Genomic DNA, 21,834 nt, shown 5'->3' on the forward strand with positions numbered 1-21,834 from the left:
GATAGAAAGTTTAGATTTTCATTTATTTTGCATGTACAAAAATTTCATAAAGTCATTCTAAAAATCATGCCATGTATTCCAAAACATCAGCTCATTAAAAGCATTTGTTCAACAGGTGTAACCAGACTTTCTCAGATTACTGAACACATGAGAAATCGGCTCTATTGAAGGTTGAATTGCAGCACCATCAGGAACACTTTCTATAAAACAAGTCCATCACCATTATGACAGCTGAGATAGTGTAATGGGTCTTTACAGCATGTAACTATCAAGTAGCCTCCTCTTTATCACATCACAAAAGAGCTTCTCAATTCCAAACATCCTCAACAAGAGGCACGCACCGCCTTGATTTGAGCCCTTAATTTCAGCTGTGGTTCAGGTGGAGGTCAAGCCAGGCAGGGTCTCTCCTCTGTCTCAGCCCTGCGTCTCGAGTGGCTCAGCGACAGCCTTGCGGTACTTGCACTGGATCCATACCCTGTACATGGTGATCTGTTTGCCTCTATTCACCTGGAGCCTTCTATCCACAAGGTTCTGCACTTTATCAAGTCCTGCCTGAGTGAACATCTCATGGAGCTCATCTGCAATAGAAAGATATGATTTTATATACATAATCAAAGAACAGTTCTGCAAAATAATACTGATAAATATTAGTTAAAATGGCTCTTTTTACCTTGAGTAAAGAAATACACTCTTGTTCCATCACCTCTGACATAAAAGTTTTCTGACAGACACCGTCCTAAAATAGAAGAGACACAACATTAGTCTTGAACAGATTGCAGACGTTTAATGAAAATGCATTTATTAATTCAGTGCCAGGTTTTTTTGCAGTGTACAATTGGAAGTAATGCATTTGTATAGGTGACTCACTATTACAATCAACATTTTGTAAATATTATATTGTTCAACATTTTTAGGGGCAGCAAACTGTGACAGTCATTCAATATGGCGAAATACAAACGATGACTTTGGTATGATCTTATGCCAGTCAATTCTAAAAATGGTAAATCAGTGCAACACATTTTTAAGGGCATACACTAGTGATAAGCAATAAATAATAAAAAACCTTTCTGCATGTCAAAGTAAAGTACTGTACAGTTTTTTAAACTGTAGCCTCGCTGGACTTTAGCCTGACTAACCTTTCTTGAAGCGAAGCTGTGCCATATCGTAGCGTCCGTAGTCTCTGAGCAGTATCACTCCTCCAGGTTTCAGCAGCCGCGCTAACCTACTGATGGATGCCTGCATCCTGAGACAGGGTGAAACTTTAACACAACCAGTGATATAGTCAATGGTGTAACTACCAAAGAGAAGAACAACAATAGAGAAAGAAGTTCATACTTGTCCGGATGCAACGCTGAAAACACAAAGATTAGCACTAGAACATCAAGGGTTCCATCGGGGACGGGGTAATTGGCTTCCACGTCACTCAGGTCATGAACAAAGGCGAAGCAGCGCTCAGGGTCGTACTCTGGATTAGACTGAAAACAAGGAAAGTAATGTTAATTCATCAGTTAGCCCTGAACCCCAGAGATGAACACAACTATCAACCCACAATCCTTTCATTAATCCCATCTCACCTTGACTAGCTCCACAGCTGTTCTGGAGAAATCACAGCAGTACACAAAGAGTCCCGGGTCACTGCAAAGAGCAAAGCTGCAGTTATGCCTTTCAATGCACATCAAAAGGCAACAGCGGAAGACAGCACTTGTCAAAAATGGCTTGAAACAACATTGCAATGCCTTGACTTACTTGTTGGTCTTCAGTATTGGAAAAACAGTATTGCCTACACCGCAGCCAACCTGTCCAATACAAATAGATAAATATAGCATTTATTTTGTTTACTTCAATTTACCTTCAATTTGACCACCAACACATATAGTATCATTGTTTGTTTAAAGAGAGGGAATTCTGAAAAGAATATTAATAAAACGACTAGAAAATGCATTTTTCCACCAAGGTTGCACAAATCAATTTCAGCTAAATGTGTTTGTAAAAATATTTGTGATATTTAAGTAGACAAATATAAAAAAAAAGGCAGCAATCCATTTCATCCATTCCAAGAACTATGAAAAATACAAGACAAATGAGAGGAAAATATGTTTGTCTTTCCATTCTTTATAAGTGTTATGAAAAATCCTGTATTGTTAAAATGATCTTCACGTTTTGCTCTTAAAACCGATGAAATCCTATATCAAGTGAGAACCTTCACTTTTCTTCTACAAATGCTTTATCTGCTATGTCAAATAAGTACCATAGTTCATTTTTGTTTTGATTAATATTTGGCGACTGTTTATCAAATTCACCAAAATTAACTGTGACTTTGTGGTGACATTAAATGTGTACGGTTCAAGTTTAGCTGACATGCTTTCAAACAAATCTCTCACCTCCATAATGCGATATTTGGCAGAGGAGCCAGGGATGTCACCATCTGTGTGAGCAAAAGCTGCAACTTCACTTCTCTGTTCTTGATCCAGGCAACCCTGCTGACTGTAATCTGTGCCCGAGACCTCGAGACGGGACTCATGGTTAAGGCTACTCTGCGGGGCCAACTCTGGGAACTCTGTGAACAGCCAGTGACGGTCCTTGAAGAAACGATTTTCATGGATTGTGTAAAAATCATTCCAAAACTCATTTGCTCGGTTGTCGTATTCCTCTGAAAAAAAGGTAATGTAGTAACAAAGTTATGTCATTGCAATGTAAAAGGTTTACAGCCAATTGTCAATTGCCAAAAATGAATTACAGCACCAATTATGTTTGCACACTATAAATAAAACGACAAGATAAATTGCAGTGTATTTTGACTCATTGATCACATGCATATACAACATTACATTACATGTCACTTGTTAGACGCTTTTATCCAAAGCGACTTTGCAATTTGGGGTGAAGTGTCTTGCCCAGGGACACAACAACATGCTGACTGCAGTGGGATTCGTACTTGCTATCCTCTGATTCGAAGATCAGCGCACTAAGCCACTGAGCCACAGCCTCCCTTACCCATACAACATGTGTGTAAGGCAATATGTCTGACAGCAATGCTACCTTGTTTCTCTAGAGGTAGTGGCTGATTGTTTTCTAAGACTTTCCTCTTAGCAGATGCCTCTTGTTCCTCCGTCCACTCCACATTGTCCCTGTAACCAACAACCCAATATTATACAGTGTGGCCAAAGTGATGTAGTGAATAACAGCACAGAAAAATATTGACAATCCTGAGATACTTCTTATTAAAGGTTGTAATGTGATAAACGGATTGGACTGGAAATTAGGGCAATATTGTAATAGCACATCGATACATTACCATCTGCAAACATGTAGGCCTACAAGCTAATTCATTGATGTTCATTACATAAACTGACTGAAAAAAATATTACGTTTTTAAACAACTTGAGACCCATCAGTTGACATATGGAAACAGACATCAAGCCTTTGTTATTTATGGAGCCTCAAATTAAACTGTAGAATGCAGTACCTGATATATTGGGACTGTCAATATGCATAAATAATACTGGATATCATAATCTTTTTATGCTATATTTTTACATGATATTATCAACTAATAACAAGTTATCATATTGGTAAAGACCCTATCAACGCCACACACATTCAGAAAGAATGTTCAGTTTAGATAAAATCAATTCAGCAAAAATATCATAATGTAATACTTTTAAGTTATGATACAGCATCAGCCAGGGGATACCGGCTCTGTCTCTGGTAGAGATGCAGACCGAACATCTTTCTTCTTGAGGGTTTCTGTAAAGAATGACCCACCATGCGTTATGCTGGAAGACCTGCCGCGGGTCTGTGAGGAAACGTGTTCCGAACTGAGGTCTCTTCTCATCTCCGGTGGTCGAATCTGACAGGATAGGTGCTGTTTCACTGATGCCTCCCTCCACACCGACCACGCCATCGGGCGCCGCCATGTTTGAACTGACGCGACGGAAGAGGAGCAGTGCATTTAAACGTGATGCGTTCAAGGACTATCGTTCATATTGCAATTAAGACCAATATCATTATTATTAAGTACAAAAGCATATTTTGACATTTCATTAGATGTATGCAATGCATGCAGGTTAAAGTGGTTCTATAAATTACTTGTTTTTTGGCTCTGAATATTTGCTATTGGCAAAACTACTAAAACACAACTCAAGGCTCACATTACCACACACCTTTACAACCTGATTTGTATAATTCAATTACAATAAACTGCTCTTCTTTCAAATGGAGGACAATAAAACTGTTGGCGAAAGCAACTGAAAGGCTAAGACATGCAACTCCATAGGTGAGCTATATGAACAGTGCACCGTGTATACACCAGAGGGAGGCATGCGCCAAGATGAACTTGCTATGGACCACTGTTGCCTGACACATGGATGAGGAGAATATCGGGACTGAACAGGTCAACAGTGAATTTATATGAGTAAGTGGACAGTATTTACCAATCCTAACAAAGAAGAAACAAGCAAAAAGAAAACTACAATGTCCCATGTCTCGCCACATTTGTTCAGGGTATAAACTAAACAGTTGATTGAAACACATTTGTGTTCATGTATCAGTTTTCTGTTTCAGGAACAGACAGGTTCTACCCTTGTATATTAGTCATTATTTTTTCTTTTTATCTTTGGCCTAGCTTTTGGCATCATTTGATTGAGAGAAAAGATTAGTTGACCTGGTTGTTGTGCAAAATTTCAAGTCAGGAGGTAGTCATCGTCTTGGGTGAGTTATTACATGTCCTAAGCAGGACATCCTGGTATTAGATTGACAGAGACCACCTCCTAGCACTGCAGCTAGACACACTCATCATTTAGACTTCTAATGATGTACTGCCGACAGCAGAGATAACACATACCAATGAGCCAAAATGTTATACAGAGAAACCTTAGTTATCCGTAAGGCAACAGGTAATTTACTATAAACACTTTGATATTGCCTATGATAATTAATACACATTTACTATACAACTGGCATGGAGCACAGTTAAACAGCCAAGCAGATTCAACAACATGTCCTGTCCATTGATTGTACTAAAAGGTTAACGTCAGCTAATAGCGAAATTAATAAAGACAATTGTGATGTACCGTTTTATTTCCAAAAAACTGTATAAAAACAACTTGATGGAGCACATATTAGCTGGACTCATCAGGCCAGTGTGATGAACAGGATATGGTGACAGAGATATTGTTGATGGATGTGATGGGAAGTGCTACATTTTGTGGCAACAATATCAGATTGAAGGCCAGACACTCACAAGAGCAGGAAGGGGAAATAACAGTCTAATCTTAATGATGTGTGCCATGTTACAGGGAATATGCTATGACTAGATTGGATGTTCACAGCTGTGACCACAGGACATTTAGCCTCTGCACTCTGAAATTCATGTTATTAACACCCACATCATAGTGAACCTGCATCTAGTGAACCTGCATGAATTGAATATAAAAATGTAGCTAACCAATCCTTAATTGTTTCTTGTGTTATTCCTGTGTCAACTGGGAATCAAAAAGACATACTTTGAAAATGTATAAGAATATATCTCTTTCTAATTTATGTTACAATTTTAAATAGCTTTCTGTGTCTTCCTGAAGCATCTGAAACATAAGTATGTTGTGTTTAAGGATGTTGTACTGTAAGTCAGAACTCAATAAAGGTAATAAGTAGCTTGGACATTTGTTTAAAGAAATCAAAATGTTAGGCATCATACACAAGTTGTCAAGTATAGTTCATCTTTATACCTTCCATCTGTGTAACAAACTAGAGCAATACCCCAGACATTCTTAAAAAGTGCAACAAAAAACACAAACAACTATGCAGCAATCTTGCAGGTCATGTCCCAGAGAGGATCAGAGCTGTACAACCTAAATACACATCACATTGTACAATCTTCTTCAATATGGAGGATATTGTTGCCATTATATATGTGATGTGCAATACAACTATGCTTATATACACAAATAAACAACATGGCATTGCAGTTTAAAATAGAGCTGGTCAGTGGAATGTAAATAGTTTACAATTCAGCAATTAATGAAGAAATAAATGAAAAATAAAAAAGCCCAATATACACAAATAAGAGGATGATGCAGAAACCATTGCTGATACCCATTAAAAAAAACAATATACATCACAAACGTCACTGTAAACCAAGTCAGCCTAGAGGGCGGGGGAATTGTATCTCTTTTTGCAGTTAATGGAGACTCCAAATAGTGCTTCACGCTTCTTAAAACCAGTTTGTATAATAAACGCAACGATAGAAAAGCTTTGTAAAAAGACCACAATGCTTAACGACTGCATGTACAGTTCTGCAGAAAACTGCATGACATATGGCAAAAACAGGAAACCTAAAATCAGGCCAGCATCTCTGACATTACTAGTTTTAAGTATTTTTAAAATATGTACAATAACACACCATGTTGTTTACAGCATGAACTACTTTTCAGATACAGTGTAGGATCTTCCCATTTCTCTGTTACTACATTCCATCTCTGTCGTTGACCCCTGAGTTTTCCTCATTGCATTGAATCGTTAAGTGCCTCGGTACGCTACATTGGTGAAGGTGGATGTGGCTCCTTTATACAAGGGATTGTTAGCCTAGGAAATCAAAACAAAGGCATTGCTGTTTAAATCATTCATACACAGATGTCAGTTTAGGCTTTCCCCTTTAGAAGGCAGCCATATTCTGTTACTTTAAACAGTTTTTTTCTCACCGTATCCCATTTGGCTTTGGATCTCTCTTCCTCAAACTTGGCATACTCTCCGCGGTCGTGAATGGTGACCAGCAGCTTCCAGATGAGCAGGCCCACGATGCCCAGTAGCAAAATAGCTCCGGCCACCGCCATGAGCACCACCAAGATGTCTGGACCCTGAGGACACTCTGAGAGACGGGAGACGGGAGACAGGAGGGGGAGGCAGAGGGTGAAACGGAGATAATTTCCTCCTGGTTCCCATGATGTTGGTTAAGAAGTGGAGCTCAATTGAGGAGTTAAGCAATCGACTCCAATGTGAAACACTCCATTGCAAATTATAGAGTATATTATTACTAAATGTGTGGATGTCTATGGTGTGGCAGGGTGTACCTGTGGTTAGCTGATCATTAAGTATGTTTTTGAAAAAACAAGATTACTGGTTACACACACTGTTTCCCATTTGCTGCTGCCGGTCAGACACAGGCTGAAATGACATTTACAAACACACTCTTCTACCCTAACAGTGTGTTTAAATGTTTATGCAAAGTTCTCTGACAATTTAAATGTCTCTCATATGCAAACAACATATAATTACCTGGCTCTTTTATCACAAACAGAATGGATTTGCCAGTTTCATCTTCGTAATACTGGAAGTGCACAACACAGTCGTCTTCATCTTTGTACGAGCAATTCACTGCTGCTGCATTGCTCTCATGGAAAACTGCAGCACAAAGGGGATAAGGAAGAGATAAGGTATGTTAAGGCAAATCAAGTGATCTTTAAAAACATAAAATACCTATCAGTGCATTATCATTTTTTACCAAAATTGATCCCTTTAGCTACTTCCAGGGGAATTTTCTCATGTGATGTGCAGCATGTAAACAGCAGTGAGAATTAGCACGAGTGATTAATATCCCAGAGTGAAGTTAAGAGTTTAGAGATGGAATAGAATAGAAAACTCACCCAGTTCTTCCACTACTTTAATTTCATCTTTGCAGATTCTACTGCAGCTGTTGTCTTCAGTGTACTGTCCTCTCTCGAAGTGCTGACACTCAACACACTTCCTGTAAGCAGAGTCCCATTTAGTAAATGTTGTACAGTACTCAGTGTGTATACTGTTTATGCTCTTTAGTAGCCGTGCATGCTTCAGTTTGGTATGCAAGGGATGGACAAACTACCAGTAACATCTAAAAATACACTACATTTATATGATAACTAAAGTTACTAGTTTGAGTTTGAGGTCAATATAAGAGTACTTTCTCTAACACGGCATGAAACCACACCTGAATTTGTTAAAAATGTGTGTGGGAGTAGTTTGTTATCATCTTGGAATGTGGGGAAATCATGATGGATTGATGTTGCACTGCAGAGTAAATCCAGCCATGTTAGTCTCAAAATCTGTTATGAAGGATGTTTTCTTTGCTAGTGGCAGTGGTTGAGGATGGCAAAGTCAGTAGTTTGCGATATATATTTAAACAGTTACTGGACATTTTTCCATGATAGTTTGTATACTTATTAGGAGTCTTCCGAGGAGGACTTCTAATAATTTAAGTAAAATATGACTAATTATCAACTATTTGTTCTGTCTTTATATACAGAGTTTTTTAAATGTATACTAACAAGGAGGTAATTAAGAATTTGTTTTTCTCTGTTCATTTCTCCCTTCCCTAATGTGTCTTGTTTGTTAAAACATGAATAAATATAATTACTTTTTTAAAGTACAGGAATCAGGACAGGTGGGGCACTTTTCACAGGTGTCTCCGTAGGCGCCTGGCTGAGTGCATTGACAAACCCCACACTCACAGTAACCCCGGCCACTGCACAGCATGCCAATGCTGGACATGCAGGTGTCTATTTGTGTGGAGCAGTTACAGTTATCTCCTTTCCATCCAGCGTCACACTGACAGATGCCACAGCCACACTTCCCATGATCTGGAAAAAGCAAAAAGATGATGTAGTTGAAGCTATAAGAGTCCTTTCAAATATATTCTTTAATATATAATTTGTACAATTTGAACATCTCATATCAACATTGCGTATTAATCAAAAAATGTTTTCCAGGTATATTATCCACATGGGTGGGGACTCGCAAACAAAACTGCGAAATACAAATGACATAATTGCCCATCACTTTGCATGCTAGGGCAAGACAGTGTATCTGTGGATGTGTTTTTAGATTTTGTTATTCCTACTGTTAGGTCTTATGCATTACTATGTGTGATTTGTACTTATGTACCATCTGTTTCTTCTTTTGTCATAAGTTGCTTAACGTGATTGAATTAGTTATTGATCAACTGGTTTTGTAAAAAAAAACCTGATCAATTTTAAACAACAATCAACATCTGATGGCAGAAGTAGTAGATTGATGGTGACTAATGGAATAACTTGGGAACTATATATTCACACACACACACACAATTTGTGTCACAGTGATGCAACAATTTGCCGACAAAAAATAGTTTTTCTCCCTGGATTACGGAGAGACAGAGAGATTAAGCTACTTAAGAAACGAAGGCAGAGCCCTGCAACAGACTACAGCGTTCTCTGCAGGAAACCAAACAGGATTTGCCACTGGGTGACTAAGAGCAAAGTGAATGAGTCACACCCCAGCTGGATCAGAATGGGGGAGTAACTGGTCATGAAATATCACAGAGGGTCCAAAGGTCGGTAATTCCAGAGTCCAAAACAAATCACCCCCCTTAAAACTCTAGGAAACAATTCCCCAGTCTCCACCCTGTCAATAATGGCTTCTCTTTTACATTGTGTTTATAGCTGTGATAATAAGATGTGTTCACAGTTAATGTTTAACAGTCTTGCATATTGTTAGCAAAACAATCACTTAGTAATCTTTCTTTCTCTGTTAAGAAGATAACCTAAACCTGTTGAAAAACTGGAAAACTATATTGTCAATGTTACAATTAATATTGTTTGCAGTGTAGAGCACTTAAACTCCTATTAGTTTGAAAGGTGATTCACACACAAAAAAGGGAGTTTTAGGGTTTACATCATACTCTGTGAGACTGCACAGTAATTCTGCCCATTAATCAACTGCCTTGGCTTAAGAGAAGGTAAACATAGGGGCCATGATAAAAGGAAAAAAACAAGAATGAAGACAGAACAGCAAAACAGATCACGGTTGGAAGAAGAGAGGGAACATAATAAATGAAGTGGGGATAGAGACATGCTGGAGAGAAAAGGGGTTGGGCCAATCGTCAGCAGTGGAATGCAAACCTTCCTGTGTTCTCTTCCTCATATTTATGAGCCCTGTGGCTGTGCTTGCTGACTCCTGCTCCTGCACCGGTCCCTCAGCCCCTCAGCACAGGAGGAAATACACAGCCAACGGGAATATCCCAGAGCTGGAGCTTTTTCTGAGCCCTGGGTCGCAGTAGCTCCAATTGAGCTGGGGCTGAGGGAGGGACGCTCACTCTTTAAAGACAACACCGTCATGAGTCTACTGAGACAGAACAATGTTACGGCCCCAATTGAGCTCTGTGGACTGACTTACACAAGAAATGGATTTGTTTGTGTAGGTGTGGGAGGGCAAGTTGGGTGAGCGTCTGCGCCCAAACCATGGGCGTCATCATTAAGACTAAATACCTGTTTGTTTTTTAAAACAACCTCCTTTGAGAAACCCCTTCTTGTTGATAATTATGTCATGCTAAGAAAAATTAAGACACATGACCCTCTATCTTCTCCTCAGGTCACGTTGAACCCACAAGGGACCCAGAGTATGTTTAGTTTAGTTGTGAATGTTGAAATACTATGAGGCTGTGAAAAGTATATTCACACCGTTTGTGATGTTTATACCCATTTCCTTTTTCTTCTAATAGTTTACTAGAAACCGGAATCCATTACTGTAAAACTACTGTATGTAAAAAGCACACTCCATGGATTTAGTATTGCAATTTTCTACATTTGGTGCTGTGCAGAATCAATATAGCAGTGGTTGAGATATCCTGACTTTTAGCTAAAACATCATCATTCCTACTCTTCCCGTAATGGAGAGTTAGGGAGAAAATGCAGATTTTAAATAGACCCTCCTTGCTTAATAAATACAAATTAGATTCCTATTTTGCTTTTCCTCAGCCTCCTCCTTACAATACCCACCCAAACTGCAGTTACATTAAAAAAACACAATGGCCAAGCACATCATGGCGCACTGCTGCAAGTGGTAAGAACATAAATCAAACCAAGTTCAAACAAGTTTACAGACCTGACCGAGTATTGTTCAATTTGTAAGCATTACTGTTTATGCTTGGCAGCTAAATTATGCAATTATTTACAAGTCCTTTACAAGCAAAACAGAGACTGTCGTAGTAATTAAACATTAGCACAGAAAAGGCTGTGTTTTCTGTATTTGTCAAGCTAAGTATCAGAAAACTAACTAAGGTGTGTTTACAGACTAAAAACGACTTGAAACAACCAGAGTAGGATCCAGAAAGGTCAGATTGTGCCGTATAACAGGGAAAAGGGAAGGGAAAGGGCAATATTATCTTTCCTGGGAAGAGTATCATAATGAGTTTGCTTCCTTAGAAAACAAAAAAGAAGAAGAAGAAAGAACTTATTTATTTAAAAAAGATCTAGCCATGCAGTTTATATTTCATCTGTCAATGTTTTGAGATTTCTGCCACTGCCTTATTTAATGGATAGAAATGCTGTTTGGTCTGGGTGCTTACAGTTATGACGAATTCCACCTGAACATGAACAGAAAAACATGTTCAAAACATTAGAGGCTCTAGATCTATCCATTGTGTGAGATTTGCAAGTAAAAACGATTAGGGGTTGAGTTGTGTTATTTAATGAAACATTAAATAGGTGGTCATTATAGACAGCTGGCCGCAATCTGAAATCTACTGAGTTCACTTTTCTAGTGTATCGAGTACTAAGTACAGATGTAATGAAGAAGTATGTCCGTGCGTTCGGGATCAGGCGCCTCTGTTTTATGTCATATCTGTCAGAATCAGAAGTGCTTCCTCTTATGATTATGTTTTTCAGCAAGATGTCATATTGGCAAAGATGCAAAAAGTACAAACAATGTTGATGACCTAAAGGAGTGCATCTACTCACCGGAGCACAGTGCCCCTTTGAAGCGCAGGCAGTTAAAGTCGTCACATTCGCAGAATTTGCCCCACACCTGGCCGAACTCATTGTCATGGCAGGAGCACTGTCCACACAAACAGTCGCCTCTCCCGCTGCAGATTGGGCTCCCAGGCTTTGGGTTGCAGTTGGCATCATCAGACGGACTGTAGTCCTCCACTGAGCACTGGCAGGTTGGGCCCAGACGGCCCTTATGACACTGACACACGCCACACTCGTAGGTCCCGTTGCCGTCGCTGCAGAGGGGGCTGTCGGCTTGGGCCTCCTCCTCACAGTCGCAGCCACAGGAAAAGTCAACGGTTACCTCCAGGGAATCCTTAAAGCCTCGAGGTTTGATAGTAAAAGTGCGGCTCTTCTCCTTTGGGCAGCCACGTAACTGAGCCTCCACATTGAATGACACCTGAGGAGGAAATGTATCTGTGACTGTGTCTATAAATGTGCATGTCAACATCTCAACAGATACGTACTGTGTCTCCAATTTTGAGGCCGGAGCAGGACTTGAGTCCAAGGATGACCTCTCCATTTAGACAAGTGGCATTGAAGGACAGATTCAACTCATCTGGAACTCCCACTAACTCCAGTTCCACGTTAGAGCTAATTCTCTGCTCAACACAAAGTTGTGAGGTTAGACAGAGAAAATGTATACATTTTTTACAGATGAATTATATTGCATGAATTTTCAAGAAACACAATTTTGCGGAAATCCTTACCGCATAAGCATCTGAAATGAGCTGAATAACATTCCCAGAGTCATCCGACAGCAATCCCACAGTTGAGCCTGGAATAAGGTTACTGTAATCCTGGGAACACAAAAAAAAAACAGCAAGATGATGACCAACTATTATGTTTTAATGCCAATAGCTTAAGGAAATGCGTGTGACACAAGCAGTGCAGTTTGTTTACCTTGTAAAGTGGCACCACTGTGCTGGTCACGGCAAAAACTAATTTAATGTTGTTTTGAGACATTTTCTCTGTCATCTGTGCCAAGGAGGGATAGTCCTGAAAGACCCATGAAGAAAATAATAAAAGGGAAGTAGGTTCTGTCCAACAACTGTATTAACTATTAAAACCAAAGTGAAATGCTAATGTGCTGAATAATCGCTCTTTACCAGCACAGCAGTTTTGTTGTAAACATTGTCCTGATCAAGGTGGCATAGGCCATCATTGGGCTGGACAATTCCTGCTATACGTCCATCCAGAGCGATGTGAGTAACGGCATCAGTGGTGAACACCAAAAGGTGCGAGGCATCTGGGCGCCAGCCAATCCTTTCCTAATGATAATGAACAGAGAAATGATATGACAAGTAGGAGAAAGACTAATATGCGTAATGCAGATTCTCGGTTTTGCACGTCAGCAAGCTTGTGTATGTAACTACATTTTCATACCTCGCACACCACAGCCTGCATGATGGCATCAAATCCACCCTCCGGAGCGTCTCTATTTTTAGACACCTGCTGTTTCTTAACCTCCTCAGTGAAGCGAGCCACCTTCTCTGTCAGTGACAGCACATTCTTGAACCCGAATTGAGCCACGCAAGTGGCTTGCGGAAAGCAAGGGTTTGCCAATGCCTCTGGAGGATGGGTGCGCATGTAAGGGAAGATGGTCTTGTCCACAAAGGCTCCAAACCCCATGCGCAGGTTGCTGGTGGTGCGGCCCATGGTCACGGCAAGCTCATTGCCCAAGGCGCGAAGGCGAACCAAGTCATTCTTCATTGAATACGAAAGATCCATCAGATAGTAGAGGTCCAGTGGGTAATCCTCTACCTGTTTCACTGACACTGTGAAATGCTGGGAGTCTCCTGAGAGGGGAAGAGCAGAGGGCCGCAGAGATGGAGGAGGGAATGATAGACTGGATGAGATCAATTGTCTGTCCTTACACCACGTTTTGTTTTTCAAGTAAGAAATACAGTATAATTCGAGTCTCATATATACAGCCATACTCTTTTTACATACTACATGGAGGAATGCAAGAACAACAATGTTTTCTAACAAATTCAAGGTAACACAGGATGAGTAATTCATTTACAGATGGACATTCGTAGGTTAACCAGTTCTGAAAATGCAGGCTAATATTGCATCCAGAACAATAGTAATGGTCGTTGGTGTCTAGTCATCAATGTGTATATCTGGTCATGAATGATTTTTAGCAACTGGTTGTAGGCAGACGTTGGGTGAAAGTACCTGGTCTTAGTGCAATATGGATTTTCTGAGGCCTTATCTGTGTGACATCATCAGCAGTGCCAGAGGCCTTGTCGCTGAGCGGCGTGTCCTTCTGAATATTCAGGGTGCTGGAGGGAAACTCCAGATTATCTGTACTGCAGCCCCCTTTCAGCAGATTGGCCTTCAGGTCGCAGCGGGACGCACCGGATCCTCCCTTGCCATACTCCTATATAAAGTATCATTGTGTTAAAGAAAATCCATTAAAGAAAAAGCTTTTTAGGTTGGCATTTAGGAGATAATACTGATGTATCCACCTAAAAGCAGGCACAGTTATATCCCGTTTTGAAAAGTCCATAGGATATACACCCATTTCCCTATTGCTACAACGTGTAAGCATGTTGAAGAACAAACATAAGAAAATGACAAAAAGAAGAATGCTGGTAGAAACCAAGTTTCCTGTACTAACTTGCTGCACAATTACGAAAGTGTGCGTCTGGTGTTTTTACCTCCTGAGAGCACCAGGCACACGTAGGATGAACAGCCAAGCAATGTTGACATGTGGTGACTCCTTGTGAGGTGCAGATGTTGGAACCTGTAATAGCCAGCACAATAGAAATGTAACGCAAAATCAGTTTAATAAAAAGTAGGCTACTCACTGTTAAAGTACAAAAGAATAATCCTAACAATAAAATGTACACAATGTGAAAGTATTCATTATGCAGAATGGTATATTTCAGACAATGGTTTATTGGTTATTATTATTGATTCATTAAAGAGTACATTATTTTAACATTGCAGCTTGTGAAGAAACCTTATGTTTATTCATAATCATCATTTATTTGTTGTTTATATTTAAAGTTTGTATCTGCAATGTACCAAGTAAAATAAGGGGTGAAATAAATTCAGTTGAGTTAAAAGTATAATACAAAGTGATATAAATGTATTCTTTGTAGTGTTTGGATGTAAGTGAGTACACTTCCTTAACCTAACCATATGTCACATATGACACATGTCACTTTTCTTCCTCAGTACATGTATGTCATAGATAACACTGCTGACCACACTTAAATCGGCAGTGACAGGCAGCTCTTTTCAACCACAAACACAGACACTAGATCCTTCAAATTAAGTCTTTCACAAGAAGTGATGGATGTTGAAGTCTAATTTGTGAGAGTAATTTCACCATGTCAGGAAATTACACAAACATTTCAATTCTATGTAAGTCAACAAATATTGCCAAATGCTTTTATATCTGTTATCTAGCATGGCCTTTGGGTGGGGCTCACTGGAGAACAGAGAAGCTCAGTCCCCACTGTTAACCTTCTTTATCTGACAGAATATACTGTATAAGACCAATACACTTTAATAGACACTTGAATAACTGCCTGAGTCTAGAAATATCTATTTAAAATGAACAATGGCTCCTGTAGTTTACTAATTAACCCCAAACATAGGCCTATTTTTTCAGATACAGTACTTCATGGTTATGCTGTATAGTCCTTATAGAAAATCTGTCATTGTGTTTTATTTATTTAGGTAGCTTTTGAGTCAATTAAGGACAAGTAAAACCGCATTGGCAGATATATATAGGGAGACGTATGCGTATTCCCTGTTGTTGTTAATAATTAATTATAATAATCATTATTGCTGCGGAGACCAGGCAGCCTGTGGAGGAGCCCTGGTCCTCACATCCCGACTCTTTTCACTCCCTTATAAGGAAAGGTGGCGAAAGCTCCAGCAGAGCAGCGCAATTAAAACCAACAGCGGTGCTGCATTCAATTCAATTTACAGTCAATTATTCTGTGTTCAGTCTGAGGACATGACATCGAAAACCATCAGCACATAAACAGTTTAAGGTCTAACTGTGGGTGGTACCTTCAAAAGGTGCCCCACTTGTCGGGCAGGGAAAAAAACCCAGGTCGCCTTAGCAGGTGAAAGTTGTAAAAAGTAACTGAAATAATTTAAAACTTACCGAAAACGTTTGATGCCGATAACAAAGAGAGAAACAGTATCAGGAGACTGTCTGAAAAAGCTCCCATGGCTGGAGAATAACGGAGCCGATTAGACACGAGTCGTCTCTGTTCCCTGTGGGCTTGTTCACTTCCCAACATGAACGCCTTTCCTCATTCTTGACATGACTAAACTCATGTTGGTTGGGTCATACAGTTTCGCCACATCAAACTCCATCCCGTACATTTAACAGCGAGCAGCTTATTCATGGCCTGTTGAAACTCGTTTTCCAATGGTTTGATAACGTTTGATAAGAAAAACGAACCTAATAAAGCTTACTTTACTTTCCGTGGAGTAAGTTTATTCTGCTGTGTATGACCTAATATGGGTTTGTTGATGTTTGCAGCTCTTCTCAAGAAACAGATTTCTCTGCAACTATGGGGTGGAGTTAGGCAAAACAAAAGAATAGACCCACAATTATCTAATTATTTTTGAACAAATGATCACTTTTATCCTAAAAAAATGCTTGCAGTGTGTTTTACTGATAACACTTAGCCATCCATCATCATGCACAAATTATGGTCAGTTTCATTGTGTTTTATGGACAGATAGTTGATGATGTAAGGAAATTGCATCAAGTGTTGGCAAAATATTTAAGTGAAATGAATTAAAGGGATACATTGATATTGAAGTGGAGTTGTATGATCCAGTGTATAACCTACAGTATAGATAGTGGCTGAAAGTTTAGAGGAGCAGACGGGAGTTGTCACGGAAGCAAAACAATGAACTGCTGCTGATAGGGGCAACAGCAAAACATAAATAAGCCACCTGAAACAAAAGCCCACCTAAAAGTCAATATCAGTTTATTTGTGCTATATATTTAAAATACTTTCCCCACTTCATCCATGTTTTTTTCAAAGCCACCAGAGTCCTCTGAGAAAACACCAATTTCATTTGCAGAACAAGGAAGACACGGTTGTTTGAGTGTAGGACAAATCCAAACTATCCCTTTAATTTCAAACTCATTACTGGAAGAGCAGAGAGTGTGACAGTAAATACATAAACTGTACAAATTGGTAAACTTTCATGAAACCGAATATCAAGAAACTCAAAATGAATAGCACAAAGTCTTGAAGCAGCAAAAAGGAAGTGTGTAGTTGCATTAGAAGGACCCCTAGTGGGACAAGAAAATATACAACAATGGTCATTTACATTTATCTGATAAGAGGCCGCCACAGAAGAAACACTTCCTGTTCCACTGAATGATGGAGCATGTGGACATTTGGCGGTTTCTAAAATACGAAGGAAAAATAAATCAAAAGAAAATGAGGCAGAAAATGGGATAAAAGCTCAAATTGCGAATGAACTTTTAGAAGTGTGCGACGTATGTGTGTGTTGGGGCTTGCAGAAGCAGACAATGCTTCTTATCTCTGCACTTGTCCATTTATTGAATCGTTATCCCTGTGCCCTGCTTCTATTCTTCGGCTTGTTGCTAAGTTACTGCCACCCGTGTCCAAGAACTGCCGCGAGAAGGAATGACAAAAATAGAGAAATAAGTAGAAAAGCTATAATAGTCTAATGTTCTGCTGGCATTATGCTCTTAGTGTGGTTGGATAGTTCAGGTAATACACTGAAGGCAATCAAACCGCCTCTCCAGTATTGACTGCTTTAGATCTATTGGCTCCATATCTGTCTGTGGCGCTTCACCCCCACAGATGAGTGGCATTTTGGGAAGAGCATAGCGTCAGTTGTCCTGAGTAAAAAGCCAGAGACTGGGTCAGATGGCAGCCAATTAAGACTGAACAAGAAGTGAGGATGGGGGCTGGAGAAGGAAAGGGGGATGGAAGGGGCCTGACCTGCGTTACAGATCTATTTGGAGCCCTTTAAGCCTTTCACGGAGTCTGAGAACACCGTCGCAGAGAGCCGATATTAAAAACGCAATTGCTCTCAGGAAAAAATGGGTGTTTGTTAGCCACAGCCGGCTTACCCTTTCCGGTTTCACTGGGTTTAACTTGCGGGTGGGAGGGTCAAGTGGAGGGATATGAGTTTTTCTCAAGTGAAGGGTTGGCAGGCTTATGAAGTGTACCATGGAGTTGCTAGGGTGGGTGGATATGTGTGTTTGTTATGAGAAGCTTTACCTCCTATTGCCTATCTGGATCTGCATTTTACATTTCCCACTCAGAGGAAGTCAAGCTATAGAAAGTACAAAAGAATAAATAACTGAGGAAACATGATTGAGAAATGTAAATAGTGCATTTATGCCATTGTGTGTTGTTTTAAGTGCATCAAGACTTCAGGACTGAGGGAAGTGTAATGTCGCCTGCTGTTTAATCTGAGGGAGACAGCTGCAACAAAAATAAGTAAAGAGGAAATAAAGGCTGGTTGTGGAAAATAAATAGACAGAAGATATTGAACATGGCATAGCCTGTACTTCTGATGTAGGTCTAAGTGGAAATTAAGTTAATGGAAAGCCTTGCTGCACTGCGGAGGCAGAGCAGGCATTTCATCAAATAAGATGACATCTGTAATCTGTTCTCAAACAAACACATTTTACCAGCCATATAAACAAATGAACACTAAGTCTAATATCCCAATGCAAATCAAAGTAATGAAGTCATTATCTCCTTAAAATAACTATAATGACTGATGGTTGCTTAGTGTGGGGTTGATGTCGGGCAGCACTCGGCAGTGGCACTGTAACCTGCAATCTGTATCAGTGTGTAATTAATGACTGTATTTACTTCTGCGTGATTAAGAGTCCCAAAGGTGGATAAACGCCTTTGGATCAAAACATAACCTCTAACACTTTCTTTACTTGCCTTGGTGTTTGCATAGGCTTCCTCAAAGTCCTGTTTGTGCTTTGATCAGCTATTAAAAGGGACATTTTAAAAGAAATGTGTCAATTAAGAAGAGGGAAGTAGTGAGGAAAGTCTTCTCAGGGTATGTCCATTTTGAGTCCTGAGCTATGTCAGCCCTGTGGCAGCACCACGAACAAAAAGGATGTGGGGGTAAGGAGCAACAGGGAGGTGGGTGGTCAAACACCACCTCCCTGTTGCTAAGGATGTTTTCACTTAGTTTATGTTGCTAGGCTGCCAATTCCCTGATGTTAAGTGGAAACAACCCCCCCCCTTTCCTCTGTCCAGGCACCTCATCGTTCCCTCCCTCTTCTTCTTCTCTAAACCAAAATAACTTCACCAACCATCTGTCACTGGGCTCACAGGTCTACTGTTGCTTAGGAACAAGTCAGACACTCACATTCATGTCTATATGCAATCACATATGAATAAATATCCGTATACAGTTGTACAGGATAACCGCCATTAAGATATATTTCTGCCAGTGAATGCTGCATCAATTAAATGTGCAGCGTTCACAGCGAATCTTCAACCTGATGCTCAAAAGAGTGTGAGGTAATGATTGAGCAACAGGTTTGTCAGTTTATAAAGCTTTTTTAAGTGGCAAAACTTCTTGAAAGATATGAAATAATGATGTGATGCGTTTCTTGAAAGATATAAAATAATGATGTAACACATTTCCAATAGATTTTGGTTATTAGTTCAAAGGAGTGGCATGTTCAATAAAGTGTCCTCCTCCGCACTCGTCAACCAGTTGCTCTTCATTTATAACAAGTTCTTAGTTTTTTAAAGCCTACGCCATTATTAGGTTTTACCAGAGCATTTACATATTGACAGAGAGATAGAGAGTAAGTACAAGCTGCTTTCCATAATTACACTGCAATGAATAATAGAAGATAATCAAATTGCACAGCTTTGATTTACACGCTGCCAATTAATTTGCAGCAACCAAATCCTAAAGCTAATGAGATTACTTAATGTTATGTATACGGAAAGTAGCCTACTTGTTCATATTCATACTTATTACCAGGCATTAATAAATGATCTCAGAGTAAACCACCTCCAGGCTTATGAAGGTTTTTGTGGATGTAGCTAATCATTGTTTGTACACACGCTTGTCACTTGGTGGCTGAAAGCTGCTTATACCCAGACATCAGGAGCATCCCAAATTGAATTTCACGGCCTTTGCTTTGGACAAACAGCGGATTAATTTGACAGGCTCTGCAGACAAGTCTTTGAGAGTCATTTTAAAATGTTTGAGGCACATTTTCTTTGTAACCTGTTGAGATGAATCAGTGCAACTGTTACATTTCAAGTCATTGTTATGATAAAATAGGAATATGCTGTTTTCTCTTCTGTGCTTTTCGAAGAACATTTGAGAGTGTTCATATAAACTATAGTTACATTATAAAAGCAGTTTGGGGTAGTTACAGCCGCTGTAATTTTTTGCCGATATAATTAGATAATAAATATTAAATTGGTGCTAGGATAGTTTATCGTGACTTTAAATTCTCTTGCTCCCTACAGCAGTTCCATTTTCATTAAAACCTGCATAGATATTTGTATAAATTTGAAATGTCTTCAATTCACGACTAGCCGTAAATCACATGTCGGATTTTTTTTTCCTGCAGCACAAACTGACTTTTTCTTACTGGTCAAGAATCCACCCATCCAGTAACAACCTGTGTTGATGTTTCCGCTTATGGTCATCAGAAAAAAGGAAAATCTTGCTAACATGGACGATTTTTAAAACAAGTTTCATGTGTGGAAGGCAATCTGATTAAATATTTTAAAGTATTCTAAAAATAAAATCACTGGAGTTATTTAAAATGACATCATGACTAATTGAGTGCTGCCCTTTTTTTTATTAGTTCCCAACTCATTTCACTCTAATAATGTATTAGTTATAGGTAGAACAACTTTGAGCGATATGCAAAAGTAAATGACACTATATTTTAATATGTTTTTTTCCACAAATGTAGCCTGTCTACACAAAACAGACCTCATAAATAAAACTCAGATTAGGAGCTGACAGATAAAGGAGAATACATTCTTTGTAAAGACAGATGCACACTTTTTTATTGTAATAAGAATCAATGATGATTGAAAATACATTTTCACTTAATTCATTATGGTACACTTGCAGTGAGACATGCTTACCCAGGAGTCATATTTCTTTACATATCAGGTTACAGGGGGTTCTCCTCCTCTTCAATGGTGTCTCAGGAAGCTGCAATAGGTGCACAAACACCTGAAAGACAAATGTGATATTTGAATGACACATCCAATAAAAACAGAGCTCTGTGCTGTTAAGGGGTTTCATTAGAGCTGCTGCCCGAGAGAAAACAGTTGGCGCAGTGAAAGCACAGGAGCCAATAATTGTAATAAATATTTGCCAATGTTCAATCATAAATGATTCATTTCTGATTTATAACTCGCTGTGCCTATATTAGTCTCCATCTCAGGGCCTCCATGTCATGGTGACAGTTCCCTCAGCAACAGCAATAAACTCTATAAATACATCTGAAAGTAGCAGATTACAAATCTGCATCCGATTGTGATTCTCTTTGGACTAAATGCTTTCATGTTTTGAATTATGTTCAACGCTCAAGAGAAGTCTCTAAAGTTGATGTAAATCTGAATCAATATTGGTGAGGATTTCAGGCAATATTGATGTGCATAAATGAGTGCTACGCATTTCAGAATATAGCCTTACTCATTCTTTCAAAATGGATTGTCTTTAATTAAGAGAACAGGAAGTAACTGTTTTAAACACATCCACCTGATGGAGGATATTGCTTCCAGTAGAAAACTACAAATAAAATAATTCAAATGTGCATATAATGCCATATTAAAATGTTGCATTAAAAATACATAACGTTTCACTACAGCATATATAAGAGAAATATGTAAAATAGAATAACTTTAGGGCGGAATGAGACTTCTCCTTTCTGTGCATCAGAAGAGCAACGCATTATCTGAGGACATCTGACTAACTCCCCTGGTGAGGAGCGATGGTGTGGTCCACGGGGAACTCATCATCACTTTAAAACGCACCAGAGACTTGACACAAAAGAAGCGCTCGCAGGCGAACA

General features: G+C 39.3%; 2 protein-coding genes across 2 annotated transcripts; both read right to left on the minus strand.

Moving 5' to 3' along the window:
• Positions 1–4: 4 nt before the first annotated feature.
• On the minus strand, positions 5–3,943 carry mettl2a (methyltransferase like 2A). The gene is made up of 9 exons (XM_034219778.1): positions 3,766–3,943; positions 3,040–3,128; positions 2,382–2,650; positions 1,747–1,796; positions 1,575–1,635; positions 1,336–1,475; positions 1,137–1,243; positions 671–736; positions 5–578 (listed from the first exon to the last, which is right to left on the minus strand). Exons 1-9 carry the CDS (start codon positions 3,915–3,917, stop codon positions 415–417), a joined length of 1,098 nt encoding a protein of 365 aa, XP_034075669.1. The 5' UTR covers positions 3,918–3,943; the 3' UTR covers positions 5–414.
• Positions 3,944–5,061: 1,118 nt separating this feature from the next.
• itgb3a (integrin beta 3a) lies at positions 5,062–16,221 on the minus strand. Its single transcript, XM_034219999.1, has 14 exons — positions 15,907–16,221; positions 14,441–14,526; positions 13,956–14,160; positions 13,161–13,573; positions 12,884–13,045; positions 12,678–12,773; positions 12,485–12,574; positions 12,242–12,376; positions 11,745–12,174; positions 8,387–8,609; positions 7,641–7,741; positions 7,273–7,398; positions 6,699–6,865; positions 5,062–6,582 (listed from the first exon to the last, which is right to left on the minus strand). The coding sequence occupies exons 1-14, from the start codon at positions 16,043–16,045 to the stop codon at positions 6,517–6,519; spliced, it is 2,439 nt and encodes an 812-aa protein (XP_034075890.1). The 5' UTR covers positions 16,046–16,221; the 3' UTR covers positions 5,062–6,516.
• Positions 16,222–21,834: the final 5,613 nt, after the last annotated feature.

This window comes from Gymnodraco acuticeps, unplaced genomic scaffold (genome assembly GCF_902827175.1).
Source record: "Gymnodraco acuticeps unplaced genomic scaffold, fGymAcu1.1, whole genome shotgun sequence".
In the NCBI taxonomy this organism is placed as follows: Eukaryota; Metazoa; Chordata; class Actinopteri; order Perciformes; family Bathydraconidae; genus Gymnodraco; species Gymnodraco acuticeps.

Excerpts from the sequence above, each read along its gene's own strand:
- mettl2a (XM_034219778.1), bottom strand. The coding sequence starts at position 3,917 with ATGGCGGCGCCCGATGGCGTGGTCGGTGTGGAGGGAGGCATCAGTGAA. Across the intron at positions 1,797-2,381 it reads CCAAATATCGCATTATGGAG|GTTGGCTGCGGTGTAGGCAA; the intron begins GTGAGAGATTTG and ends TGTATTGGACAG. Across the intron at positions 1,476-1,574 it reads CAGCTGTGGAGCTAGTCAAG|TCTAATCCAGAGTACGACCC; the intron begins GTGAGATGGGAT and ends CCTTGTTTTCAG.
- itgb3a (XM_034219999.1), bottom strand. The coding sequence starts at position 16,045 with ATGTTGGGAAGTGAACAAGCCCACAGGGAACAGAGACGACTCGTGTCT. Across the intron at positions 7,742-8,386 it reads GATTCCTGTACTTTAAAAAA|GAAGTGTGTTGAGTGTCAGC; the intron begins GTAATTATATTT and ends CTCTGCTTACAG. Across the intron at positions 6,866-7,272 it reads GTTTGTGATAAAAGAGCCAG|AGTGTCCTCAGGGTCCAGAC; the intron begins GTAATTATATGT and ends CCCGTCTCTCAG.